The 13934-nt window shown below is 41.9% G+C and overlaps 1 protein-coding gene across 1 annotated transcript; it reads right to left on the reverse strand.

The window, feature by feature from the left end:
• Positions 1-635: 635 nt before the first annotated feature.
• On the reverse strand, positions 636-12422 carry LOC123329151 (elafin). The gene is made up of 4 exons (XM_045162604.1): positions 12400-12422; positions 10694-10857; positions 9440-9732; positions 636-804 (listed from the first exon to the last, which is right to left on the reverse strand). The coding sequence occupies exons 1-4, from the start codon at positions 12405-12407 to the stop codon at positions 778-780; spliced, it is 492 nt and encodes a 163-aa protein (XP_045018539.1). The 5' UTR covers positions 12408-12422; the 3' UTR covers positions 636-777.
• Between the last annotated feature and the right edge of the window lie 1512 nt (positions 12423-13934).

A 13934-nucleotide genomic window follows, 5' to 3' on the forward strand; every position in this document is an offset into this window, starting at 1 on the left:
CAGTCTACTCTACCCCAACTTCTATGTCCCCAGAGAACTTTATTCAACAATGACACGGAAGGATAGATGTGTCTTGCCTCCTCACTCACATCTTGAAATAGAAAGCTGGGAGAGGATATTGCTTTACCCAAAGGAATTACGTGTTACTGGAGGTCACCTCAGGCATGAACAGGTGAAATGCTTCGTGAGCAGGGATTTGCTGGCATCTGTCTTTCTGTCTTCTTGGAGGATACAGATTCATGGGAAACATTAGAGGAAGGGAAGGAGGGAGTCAGAGGTTTAGCCAGGAGGGTTGGTTGGTCACACTGGCAGGGTTGATCATAGCCAGGTCAGAAGTGGAGGTCAATGGGAAGGTTTGGGGTTTTATTTCCCTGGTCTGAGGCTAGAGGTCAGAGGCCAAATGTCTAGGTTTCCATTTAATGGTGAAATGGAGGCTGTGGTTCTTGGGTTGATTTTTGGATTTCTGCAAGGAACCCTAGGAATAGGCCTCTTGTTCCTACCCCTGCTCTCCTTCACACCTCAGAACATCTGCCATGGGTCCTGCTCCATTCTCCACTGGGGACAGGAAGTCCCAAACCCACACCCATCTCCCCAGAGCTCTCGGGGGCCCAGAGGTCACAGGAGCCAGAAACAAATGGAGTTGAAAGCAGTCTTTTATTGGAAAGTTCATGAGGGAGGCAGTCCATGCTCAAGCTTGGGCCTCCCGGATGAGAGGAAGAAGGGGCAGTGTGGGAGAGGGTCGTGCTACAGGCACCGGGGCCTGCATCGCCGGGGACTTCACAGGTGCACAAGCACAGACTCTACCTGGTAGAAGAAAAGAGAATCAGAAACGTGAGTCGGGGGGAGGAGCCAAGATGGCGGAGGAGTAGGACGGGGAGAACACTTTCTCCCCCACAAATTCATCAAAAGAGCATTTAAACGTCGAGTAAATTCCACAAAACAACTTCTGAATGCCGGCAGAGGACATCAGGCACCCAGAAAAGCAGCCCAACTCTTCGAAAGGAGGTAGGAAAAAATATAAAAGACAAAAAAAGAGACAAAAGAGGGAGGGACGGAGTTCCGTCCAGGGAAGGGAGTCTTAAAAAGAGAGAAGTTTCCAAACACCAGGAAACCCTCTCACTGCCGAATCTGTGCTGAGCTTTGGAAGCACAGAGGGCAACATAAAAGGGAGGGGAAAAAAAAATAAACAATTAAAAATCGCGGATTGTGAGCCCTACGGTAACTCCCCCAGCGGAGAAGCAGCGCAGACGCCTGCACACGGCATTAGCAAGCGGGGGCTGGGCAGGGAAGTGCGGCGCGGGCTGTGTCCCTTAGAGTAAGAATCGGGCCGAATGTCCTGAGCGCTATCTGAGCGAAATAATTTGGGCTAGCAAACCAGACTGTGGGATATCTACCACGCGAAAAGCCAGCCCTAACCTAAGACACCGCCAGGCCCGCGCACAGAACAAAGGACTGAACAGAGATAGCCGGCTGCAGACCTTCCCCCTCCGGTGACAGGCAGCCAGAGCCAGAAGGGGGCAATCGCAGCCCCAGAGAGACACTATCTATAAAACTGTAAGCAGGCTTCTTTGCTAACTAAAACTTCTTGGGGGTCTGGACGGTCAACAGCTGCCTGAGAAGGTGCGCCGGTTTTACACCCAGATAACCGAGTGGCGGGGAGGCGATAAGTCGCAGCATTGGCGCCCGCCAAACACATCACCTGAGCTGCTCCGATCTGGGAAGAACACAAAACGCAGGCCCAACCGAGTCTGCACCTCTGAGGACTACCCGAGTGCCTGAACCTGAGCGGCTTGGACCTGGGAGCTCAGCCCAGGGCCGGCCTCTGATTGTTCCCGGCGGAACAACCTAGAGCCCAAGCAGTGTGGGCAGAGAGGCTACACGCGCCGTGAGCGGGGGCAGGCCCAGTGTGGCTGAGGCACTGCGAGCGCACGCCAGTGTTATCTGTTTGCAGCATCCCTCCCTCCCTCCCCACAGTGCGGCTGAACAAGTGAGCCTAAATTAAAAAAAAAAAAAAAAAATAGTGTCCTCAACCATCCCCTTTGTGTCAGGGCGGGAACCAGACACTGAAGAGACCAGCAAACAGAAGAAGCTATAACAGAGGGAAACGCCTTGGAAGCTACAGGCCATAGATTAAAACCCTGTGGTTACTACGGATTACATAGGAAGGGGCCTATAGATCTTGAGAAATATAAGTCGGACTAAGGAACTGCCAAAAATGAACTGAACCCACAATACTCACAACAAAACCAGAGAAAGACCTAGATATATTTTTACTATTTTTACGATCAATCTTTCTTTCTTTTTTTTTTAATTAAAAAAAAAATTTTTTTAAGTCCTCTATTGTCCTTTAATTTTCACTTTTATAACTATTACTTTGCAAAAAAAAAAAAAAAAAAGACCCTATTTTTTTTTTTCTTCTTCAGCAAACTTCATATATATATTTTATAATTCTTTGACCGTGGTTTTTTTTTTTTTTTTCTTTTTTCTTTTTCTTCTTTTCTTTAACATTGTATTTTTGAAATTCCAAATTCTACTCTAGATTTTTAATTTTAGCCTTTTGATATATGTTATCAATTTTGTACCTATAGTTTTTCTCATAATTTCTGTGACTTTTTTTTTCCTCTGTTTCTTTCTCTTCTTCTTTTATATAACATCGTATATCTGCAATTCCAAACTCTACTCAAGATTTTTAATTTATGCTTTTTGGTATTTGATATCAATTTTGTACCTGTATTTTCTTTATAATTTTTGCGACATTGTTTTTGTTGGTTTGTTTGTTTTCTCTCTTTATTTTTCTTCTTCTTCTTCTTTTTTTTTTTTTTTTTAACGTTGTATTTTTGAAATTCCAAACTCTACTCTAGATTTTTAATTTTTGCTTTTTGGTATTAGTTATCAATTTTGTACCTGTAGTTTCTTTATTACTTTCACGACCTTGTTTGTTTTTCTTTGTTCGTTTTTTCTCTCTTTCTTTTCCTTCTTCTTTTCATTAACATCGCATTTTTGAAATTCCAAACCCTACTCTAGATTTCTAATTTTTGTTTTTATGTATTTGTTACCAATTTTATACCTTTAAGAACCCAATCTTCAGGACCCATTTTTCACTAGTGTACGAGATTACTGGCTTGACTGCTCTCTCTCCCTTTGGACTCTCCATTTTCTCCACCAGGTCACCTGTATCTCCTCCCTAACCCCTCTCTACTCTACCCAACTCTGTGAATTTCTGTGTGTTCCAGACAGTGGAGAACACTTAAGGAACTGATTACTGGCTGGATCTGTCTCCCTCCTTTTCATTTCCCCCTTTTATCCTTCTGGCCACCTCTGTCTCCTGCCTCCTTCTTCTCTTCCCTGTATAACTCCGTGAACATCTCTGAGCGGTCCAGTTGTGGAGTGCACATAAGGAAGTGACTACTGGCTAGCCCACTCTCTCCACTATTGATTCCACCTCATCTCATTTGGGTCACCTCTAACTCCCTCCTCCCTCTTCTCTTCTCCATGTAACGCTGTGAACCTCTCTGAGTGACCCTCACAGTAGAGAAACTTTTCATCTTTAACGTAGATGTTTTATCAGTGGTGCTGTATAGAAGGAGAAGTTTTGAAACTACTGTAAAATTAAGACCGATAACTGGAAGTAGGAAGCTTAAGTCCAAACCCTGACTCCAGGGAACTCCTGACTCCAAGGAACATTAATTGACAGGAGCTCATCAAACGCCTCCATACCGACACTGAAACCAAGCACCACACAAGGGCCAACAAGCTCCAGGGAAAGACATAACAAGCAAATTCTCCAGCAACAAAGGAACACAGCCCTGAGCTTCAAGATACAGGCTGCCCAAAGTCACCCCAAAACCATAGACATCTCATAACTCATTACTGGACATCTCATTACACTCCAGAGAGAAGAAATACAGCTCCATCTACCAGAACATTGACACAAGCTTCCCTAACCAGGAAACCTTGACAAGCCACCTGTACAAACCCACACACAGTGAGGAAACACCACAATAAAGAGAACTCCACAAACTGCCAGAATACAGAAAGGACACCCCAAACTCAGCAATTTAAACAAGATGAAGAGACAGAGGAATACCCAGCAGATAAAGGAACAGGATAAATGCCCACCAAACCAAACAAAAGAGGAAGAGATAGGGAATCTACCTGATAAAGAATTCCGAATAATGATAGTGAAATTGATCCAAAATCTTGAAATTAAAATGGAATCACAGATAAATAGCCTGGAGGCAAGGATTGAGAAGATGCAAGAAAGGTTTAACAAGGACTTAGAAGAAATAAAAAAGAGTCAATATATAATGAATAATGCAATAAGTGAAATTAAAAACACTCTGGAGGCAACAAATAGTAGAATAACAGAGGCAGAAGATAGGATTAGTGAATTAGAAGATAGAATGGTAGAAATAAATGAATCAGAGAGGATAAAAGAAAAACGAATTAAAAGAAATGAGGACAATCTCAGAGACCTCCAGGACAATATTAAACGCTACAACATTCGAATCATAGGGGTCCCAGAAGAAGAAGACAAAAAGAAAGACCATGAGAAAATACTTGAGGAGATAATAGTTGAAAACTTCCCTAAAATGGGGAAGGAAATAATCACCCAAGTCCAAGAAACCCAGAGAGTCCCAAACAGGATAAACCCAAGGCGAAACACCCCAAGACACATAGTAATCAAATTAACAAAGATCAAACACAAAGAACAAATATTAAAAGCAGCAAGGGAAAAACAAATAACACACAAGGGAATACCCATAAGGATAACAGCTGATCTTTCAATAGAAACTCTTCAAGCCAGGAGGGAATGGCAAGACATACTTAAAATGATGAAAGAAAATAACCTACAGCCCAGATTATTGTACCCAGCAAGGATCTCATTCAAGTATGAAGGAGAAATAAAAAGCTTTTCAGACAAGCAAAAGCTGAGAGAATTCTGCACCACCAAACCAGCTCTCCAACAAATACTAAAGGATATTCTCTAGACAGGAAACACAAAAATTGTGTATAAATTCGAACCCAAAACAATAAAGTAAATGGCAACGGGGTCATACTTATCAGTAATTACCTTAAACGTAAATGGGTTGAATGCCCCAACCAAAAGACAAAGACTGGCTGAATGGATACAAAAACAAGTCCCCTGCATATGTTGTCTACAAGAGACCCACCTCAAAACAGGGGACACATACAGACTGAAAGTGAAGGGCTGGAAAAAGATTTTCCATGCGAATAGGGACCAAAAGAAAGCAGGAGTAGCAATACTCATATCAGATAAAATAGACTTTAAAACAAAGACTGTGAAAAGAGACAAAGATGGTCACTACATAATGATCAAAGGATCAATCCAAGAAGAAGATATAACAATTATAAATATATATGCACCCAACACGGGAGCACCGCCGTATGTAAGACAAATGCTAACAAGTATGAAAGAAGAAATTAACAATAACACAATAATAGTGGGAGACTTTAATACCCCACTCACACCTATGGATAGATCAACTAAACAGAAAATTAACAAGGAAACACAAACTTTAAACGATACAATAGACCAGTTAGACCTAATTGATATCTATAGGACATTTCATCCCAAAACAATGAATTTCACCTTCTTCTCAAGCGCACATGGAACCTTCTCCAGGATAGATCACATCCTGGGCCATAAAGCTAGCCTTGGTAAATTCAAAAAAATAGAAATCATTCCAAGCATCTTTTCTGACCACAATGCAGTAAGATTAGATCTCAATTACAGGAGAAAAACTATTAAAAAATCCAACATATGGAGGCTGAACAACACGCTGCTGAATAACCAACAAATCACAGAAGAAATCAAAAAAGAAATCAAAATTTGCATAGAAACGAATGAAAATGAAAACACAGCAACCCAAAACTTGTGGGACACGGTAAAAGCAGTCCTAAGGGGAAAGTTCATAGCAATACAGGCACACCTCAAGAAACAAGAAAAAAGTCAAATAAATAACCTAACTCTACACCTAAAGCAACTAGAAAAGGCAGAAATGAAGAACCCCAGGGTTAGTAGAAGGAAAGAAATCTTAAAAATTAGAGCAGAAATAAATGCAAAAGAAACAAAAGAGACCATAGCAAAAATCAACAAAACCAAAAGCTGGTTCTTTGAAAGGATAAATAAAATTGACAAACCATTAGCCAGACTCATCAAGAAACAAAGGGAGAAAAATCAAATCAATAAAATTAGAAATGAAAATGGAGAGATCACAACAGACAACACAGAAATACAAAGGATCATAAGAGACTACTATCAACAATTATATGCCAATAAAATGGACAACGAGGAAGAAATGGACAAATTCTTAGAAAAGTACAACTTTCCAAAACTCGACCAGGAAGAAATAGAAAATCTTAACAGACCCATCACAAGCACAGAAATTGAAACTGTAATAAAAAATCTTCCGGCAAACAAAAGCCCAGGTCCAGACGGCTTCACAGCTGAATTCTACCAAAAATTTAGAGAAGAGCTAACACCTATCCTGCTCAAACTCTTCCAGAAAATTGCAGAGGATGGTAAACTTCCAAACTCATTCTATGAGGCCACCATCACCCTAATACCAAAACCTGACAAAGATCCCACAAAAAAAGAAAACTACAGGCCAATATCACTGATGAACATAGATGCAAAAATCCTTAACAAAATTCTAGCAATCAGAATCCAACAACACATTAAAAAGATCATACACCATGACCAAGTGGGCTTTATCCCAGGGATGCAAGGATACTTCAATATCCGCAAATCAATCAATGTAATACACCACATTAACAAATTGAAAAATAAAAACCATATGATTATCTCAATAGATGCAGAGAAAGCCTTTGACAAAATTCAACATCCATTTATGATCAAAACTCTCCAGAAAGCAGGAATAGAAGGAACATATCTCAACATAATCAAAGCTATATATGACAAACCCACAGCAAACATTATCCTCAATGGTGAAAAATTGAAAGCATTTCCTCTAAAGTCAGGAACAAGACAAGGGTGCCCACTTTCACCATTACTATTCAACATAGTTTTGGAAGTTTTGGCCACAGCAATCAGAACAGAAAAAGAAATAAAAGGAATCCAAATTGGAAAAGAAGAAGTAAAGCTCTCACTGTTTGCAGATGACATGATCCTCTACATAGAAAACCCTAAAGACTCCACCAGAAAATTACTAGAACTAATCAATGACTATAGTAAAGTTGCAGGATATAAAATCAACACACAGAAATCCCTTGCATTCCTATACACTAATAATGAGAAAACAGAAAGAGAAATTAAGGAAACAATTCCATTCACCATTGCAACGGAAAGAATAAAATACTTAGGAATATATCTACCTAAAGAATCTAAAGACCTATATATAGAAAACTATAAAACACTGGTAAAAGAAATCAAAGAGGACACTAACAGATGGAGAAATATACCATGTTCATGGATTGGAAGAATCAATGTAGTGAAAATGAGTATACTACCCAAAGCAATCTATAGATTCAATGCAATCCCTATCAAGCTACCAACAGCATTCTTCACAGAGCTCGAACAAATAATTTCACAATTTGTATGGAAAAACAAAAAACCTCGAATAGCCAAAGCGATCTTGAGAAAGAAGAATGGAACTGGAGGAATCAACCTACCTGACTTCAGGCTCTACTACAAAGCCACAGTTATCAAGACAGTATGGTACTGGCACAAAGACAGAAATATAGATCAATGGAACAAAATAGAAAGCCCAGAGATAAATCCACGCACATATGGACACCTTATCTTTGACAAAGGAGGCAAGAATATACAATGGATTAAAGACAATCTCTTTAACAAGTGGTGCTGGGAACTCTGGTCAACCACTTGTAAAAGAATGAAACTAGAACACTTTCTAACACCATACACAAAAATAAACTCAAAATGGATTAAAGATCTAAACATAAGACCAGAAACTATAAAACTCCTAGAGGAGAACATAGGCAAAACACTCTCTGACATACATCACAGCAGGATCCTCTATGACCCACCACCCAGAATATTGGAAATAAAAGCAAAAATAAACAAATGGGACTTAATTAACCTTAAAAGCTTCTGCACATCAAAGGAAACTATTAGCAAGGTGAAAAGACAGCCTTCAGAATGGGAGAAGATAATAGCAAATGAAGCAACTGACAAACAACTAATCTCGAGAATATACAAGCAACTCCTACAGCTCAACTCCAGAAAAATAAATGACCCAATCAAAAAATGGGCCAAAGAACTAAATAGACATTTCTCCAAAGAAGACATACAGATGGCTAACAAACACATGAAAAGATGCTCAACATCACTCATTATCAGAGAAATGCAAATCAAAACCACTATGAGGTACCATTTCACACCAGTCAGAATGGCTGCGATCCAAAAGTCTACAAGTAATAAATGCTGGAGAGGGTGTGGAGAAAAGGGAACCCTCTTACACTGTTGGTGGGAATGCAAACTAGTACAGCCACTATGGAGAACAGTGTGGAGATTCCTTAAAAAACTGGAAATAGACATGCCTTATGATCCAGCAATCCCACTGCTGGGCATACACACTGAGAAAACCAGAAGGGAAAGAGACACGAGTACCCCAATGTTCATCGCAGCACTGTTTATAATAGCCAGGACATGGAAGCAACCTAGATGTCCATCAGCAGATGAATGGATAAGAAAGCTGTGGTACATATACACAATGGAGTATTATTCAGCCATTAAAAAGAATACATTTGAATCAGTTCTAATGAGGTGGATGAAACTGGAGCCTATTATACAGAGTGAAGTAAGCCAGAAAGAAAAACACCAATACAGTATACTAACGCATATATATGGAATTTAGAAAGATGGTAACAATAACCCTGTGTACGAGACAGCAAAAGAGACACTGATGTATAGAACAGTCTTATGGACTCTGTGGGAGAGGGAGAGGGTGGGAAGATTTGGGAGAATGACATTGAAACATGTAAAATGTCATGTATGAAATGAGTTGCCAGTCCAGGTTCAATGCACGATACTGGATGCTTGGGGCTGGTGCACTGGGACGACCCAGAGGGATGGAATGGGGAGGGAGGAGGGAGGAGGGTTCAGGATGGGGAAACACATGTATACCTGTGGCGGATTCATTTTGATATTTGGCAAATCTAATACAGTTATGTTAAGTTTAAAAATAAAATAAAATTAAAAAAATAAAAAAAAAAAAAAAAAAAAAGAAACGTGAGTCAGCAGGTGAAAGACTCAGGCAGTGGGAGGCAGGGCCAAGTCCACATGCCATCCTTCTCAGGACCCTAGTAGTACCCCTGAGACCTCTCAGTCTCTCCATCACCTCCCGTGTCCTCTCCCCACTAGCCTAGAATTGCCCTCCGCCAGTCAGCCTCTCTGCCCCTTCAGAGGGCTCCTTTCCCTCCACCCATTTCTCACCTCACCGGGGTTCATACAGGTCTTCCCACAAAAGCCTTCACAGCACTTCTTGGCCCCTGGGCACTGAGCATCTCTCAGACACCGGTTAGGGGGGTTCATCAGTAAGCACTGGAACCGAACCCTGGGGCAGGAGCCACGCTTGAATGGAAGTCTGGCTCGGTCTTGTGCTACAACTAGATCTTGTCCATTGACTGGGTCTTGAGCTTTCACTGGATCTTGTTCTTTGTCAGGAGATTGAACATTGACTGGACCCTTTCCGTTCAATACAACATTTCCTTGACCTTTTGGACTACCTGTTGAAAGAAATATCCCCACATTTAGACCAATGTGTCTGCTTCAACTATCTAGTCTTTCCTCCAGGTCCAGCCACTGCTCACTGCGGTGTCCCTTAAGCTGAGGGACAGTGAGATAGAGAAGGCTCACCAGGGCCAGCTGGGGTCTGCACTCTCAGATGGCTGTTCCCTGGGCTTTGGGGAAAAGCGCCATAGGACCAGGTTTCCTTTGGGTGTCCATTTCTTCCCCTCACCCTCCATCCAGCTGGGGTCTGCACTCTCAGATGGCTGTTCCCTGGGCTTTGGGGAAAAGCGCCATAGGACCAGGTTTCCTTTGGGTGTCCATTTCTTCCCCTCACCCTCCATTCTGGGTCCTGGGGCCCTCATGAGGATATGCCAGGGAGGAGTGACTTTCAGGAGATGAGGACACATTTTCATCTTTGAGGAAACTTGGAGGAAGGACAAGGAGCTTTGAGACACATGCCAGGAGACCTGAGCTGCATCCTGGCTCTGGAGATTGCCCTGACAATTCCTCACCCTGCTCTAGGTCTCAGTGTCCTGCTTTGGAAAACAGAGGTCTTCAGACTCCATGATTTCTGAGGCCCTGTTAGTTCTTAACCTCCTCTTACACGACTGATGTGCTTTGATGGGACAGGCAGGCAGGGAAGAGACCCCCACACCCAGGGCCCAGATTCCTGGTGCTCCTTACTTCATTGCATGTTCTGTCCAAGTATCAGTGCTTGAGACCAAGGTCATGTTCCAACACTGCTTCCACAAACAGCCCTGATTTCTCAGTCCTGGGGTGGAATGCACATGGAGTCTAGTGGGCAATTTCCTACTTCTCTGGATACACTCAAAACCTTCTGTCCAGGCAGAAGAGTGGGCTCCAGCTCTGCATGCTGCCCCTTGTCAAGACCCAGGCTGCCCCCAACATCTTCTCCTCAACCCAAGCCAGCCCCAGCCAGGCCACTCGTCCACTCACCTGTTATGACAGCTGCCTGTGCCACCAGAGTCCCAAGGACGAGAAGGACCACCACCTGGACCAAGAAGCTTGTAGTCTTCATGTTGTCAGGAGGCATATAGCTGAGAGCTGAAGCCAAGCCTAGTTTTATGCAGCTCCAGCTTGGCCTGGTGCCAAGGGTGGGTCTATGGTTTCACAAGGGATAAGACTTACTTTTTCTTAGTTCTGCCAGGAAATATCCACCCCTATCCTGAGGGGGACCTTGGGCCCTCCCCCAGGGATTACCCACAGGGAGAAACGGCGGTTGTTACATCATTTCTAATAGCTGCAAGAGCTATCTCACATTCTCACAAAGAAGTAAGGCTGGTCATCTGTAGGCACCATTATGACAAAATTCTTTATACTTAAAGAGTATGAAGCCCAAAGGAGAGAGAGGAATCACCCACAGTGGTAGGGCCAGTGTACTGTTTTCATACCCAAGGTGTTTCCCCCCCTACTCCCCGGCTCTTGCAAGCCCCAGCCAGACCTACCCTAACAATTTATTCTTCTCAGTATCATGCAAGGCTTTTCTTTCATTCTCCCCCTGATCCCAAGAAAAGCTCTCAAAGGCAAATTTGCCCTGAACGTTTAATGACTAATCATTATACTTTTCTATTTCATAAGCAGTCCCTGTAGTGGACCAAGAAAGTAATAGGAAGGTGGCATTCGATATCTGGAGTGGCGTGACGCTCTTGAAATCTCAGTAAGAAGAGAGAAAACACCCGTAAAATAAAAGGAAGAAAGTAGAAATCATCTATAAGGTGGATATCTACAGTGCATACATCCAACAAGACTTTCGCCTTTTTAGAACAGGCCCCCTGTTTCTTCCGAAGAACTCCTGGTTCTTTGTACCATCAACTTAGGAAGCTAATGGGAATTTTGGATCATGAAACCTGACACCCAGTCACAGATCAGGGTGTCTGTGTGTGTGTGTGTGTCTGTGTGTGTGTGTGTGGTCTATTGGCATCCTTCATTTAAATGGACACTAAGGGGAAGTCCCTCCTTTTGGTAAAGGTAGTCGAGATGAGCCTGGAAACTCCTGAAGCTATCGTTTCAGTCTGGGAGAAGGGGAACTTTTTTGAGAAAAATAAATCTAATTCAATTAGAAAAGCAGAGAAATGATGGTAAGAGAGGCTTCAGAAGGGACCGGTCAGCCCTTCATTCCCGTTTATCTTGAGAGCAGTTCTTCCCACACCTTTCCCATAGTTCGGTTATGACCCAATAAACTGCCTAAGCTAGTCTGAGTTGGTATTTGTCACTGTTGTCAAAGCAGAGTGAAAAAAAATGAATACCCAGATGTTAGGTATTGTCAGGGACAGAAACTGAAGTGTGGACATAACAGTTAAATTCTGAGTGAGACAGGGAGGAAAGCAAATTAAGTATTTTATAGTCAAACAGTTTAAATCTCCATCCTTTGTTTCTTTGGACTCAGACCTCGTCATGTCCACCAGTGCTGCTGAAACATTAAGGAGCTATAACAAATACTAGATGTTGGAGTTGCCAGGCTACTTTAAAAAAGAAAAAGCTCATCACAAAATAAATTATGCAAACAAAAAAGTGTGTAGAACTGATACTCCTTAAAGAATTAAAACATTACAATGGCAGCCTGCACTCACTTACCAAGAACAAAAAGAGAGCATTTCTTGTATATATGCCATATCAACATTTATTCCTCGCCTGTTTCTTACCTGTCCATCTTCCACAGAGGTAACCACTTTCTTGGATTTTCTAATTTTCTGTTAACTCAAGCATCTGGCTCATTTCTCGCTGGGTTGTCTACCTTTTCCTCATTGTTTTGTAGACAGAAGAAACTGTCACACGTTACTAGTAAGAGTGTATATTCATGCAACCTGTTTGAAAATAAATTTGGCATAGCTAGTAAAATTAAACATGAGCAACATCTTTTAGCTTTTTACCAATCTGATGAGTGAGAAGTGATGCACTGCTGAAGGTTTTAGTTAGCATCTGTTTCAGTTGAGTTTAGTTCAGTCACTCAGTCATGTCCTACTCTTGGCAACCCCATGGCCTGCAGCACGCCAGGCTTCCCTGTCCTTCACCATCTCCCGGAGCTTGCTCAAACTCACGTCCACTGAGTCAGTGATGCCATCCAACCATCTCATCCTCCATTATCCCCTTCTCCTCCTGCCTTCAATCTTTCCCAGAATTAGGGTCTTTTCCAATGAGTCAGTTCTTTGCATCAGGTGGCCAAAGTATTGGAGATTCAGCTTCAGGGTCAATCTTTACAATGAATATTCAGGACTGATTTCCTTTCGGATTGACTAGTTTGATCTCCTTGCAGTCCAAGGAGTCTTCTCCAAGAGTCTTCTCCAGCACCACAGTTCAAAAGCATCAATTCTTCGGTGCTCAGCTTTCTTTATAGTCCAGCTCGCATGTCCATACATGACTACTGGAAAAACCACAGCTTTGACTAGAGAGACTTTTGTCAGCAAAGGAATGTCTCTGCTTTTTAGTACGCTTTCTAGGTTGGTCATAGCTTTTCTTCCCAGGAGCAAGTGTCTTTTAATTTCATGGCTGCATGAATTTAGAAAATCTGCAGTGATTTTAGAGCTCAAGAAAATAAAGGAGTACATCAAGGCTGTATATTGTCACCCTGATTATTTAACTTATATGCAGAGTACATCATGTGAAATGCTGGGCTGGATGAAGCACAAGCTGGAATCAAGATTGCCAGGAGAAATGTCAACAACCTCAGATACACAGATGACACCTCCTTTATGGGAGAAAGTAAAGAGGAACTAAAGAGGCTCTTGATGAAAGTGAAAGAGGAGAGTGAAAAAGCTGGCTTAAAACTCAAGAGTCAAAAAACTAAGATTATGGCATCCGGTCCCATCACTTCATGGCAAGTAGACGGGGCAACAGTGGAAACAGTGAGAGACTTTAGCATTTCTCCATCATGAATTATTTCAAGCATTTTTCATATCTTAAAAGCTACTTATATTTCTTTATCTGAAAACATTGTTTCTTTTGCTCATTTTCCTATATAGTCTTTAGCTTTTTTCTTGTCATTTTCTAGCACTCCTTACATATTATAGAGAAAGGTCTTTATCTGTGATATGGTTTGTAAGTAAAAATTTTAACTCACTCTTAGACCTGCTCAAAATAGCTCAGGGTGGCACTCTTTTCTCCTCTTCTCTAGATAATGCCTGCTGTTGTTCGATTCTTTCTGCTCTGGACTTATGCATTTCTGCTTCATGATATCCTT

Source organism: Bubalus bubalis, chromosome 14 (genome assembly GCF_019923935.1).
Source record: "Bubalus bubalis isolate 160015118507 breed Murrah chromosome 14, NDDB_SH_1, whole genome shotgun sequence".
In the NCBI taxonomy this organism is placed as follows: Eukaryota; Metazoa; Chordata; class Mammalia; order Artiodactyla; family Bovidae; genus Bubalus; species Bubalus bubalis.

Excerpts from the sequence above, each read along its gene's own strand:
- LOC123329151 (XM_045162604.1), bottom strand. Across the intron at positions 9,733-10,693 it reads ACAGGCAGCTGTCATAACAG|GTAGTCCAAAAGGTCAAGGA; the intron begins GTGAGTGGACGA and ends TTCTTTCAACAG. Across the intron at positions 805-9,439 it reads CCTGTATGAACCCCGGTGAG|GTAGAGTCTGTGCTTGTGCA; the intron begins GTGAGAAATGGG and ends TTCTTCTACCAG.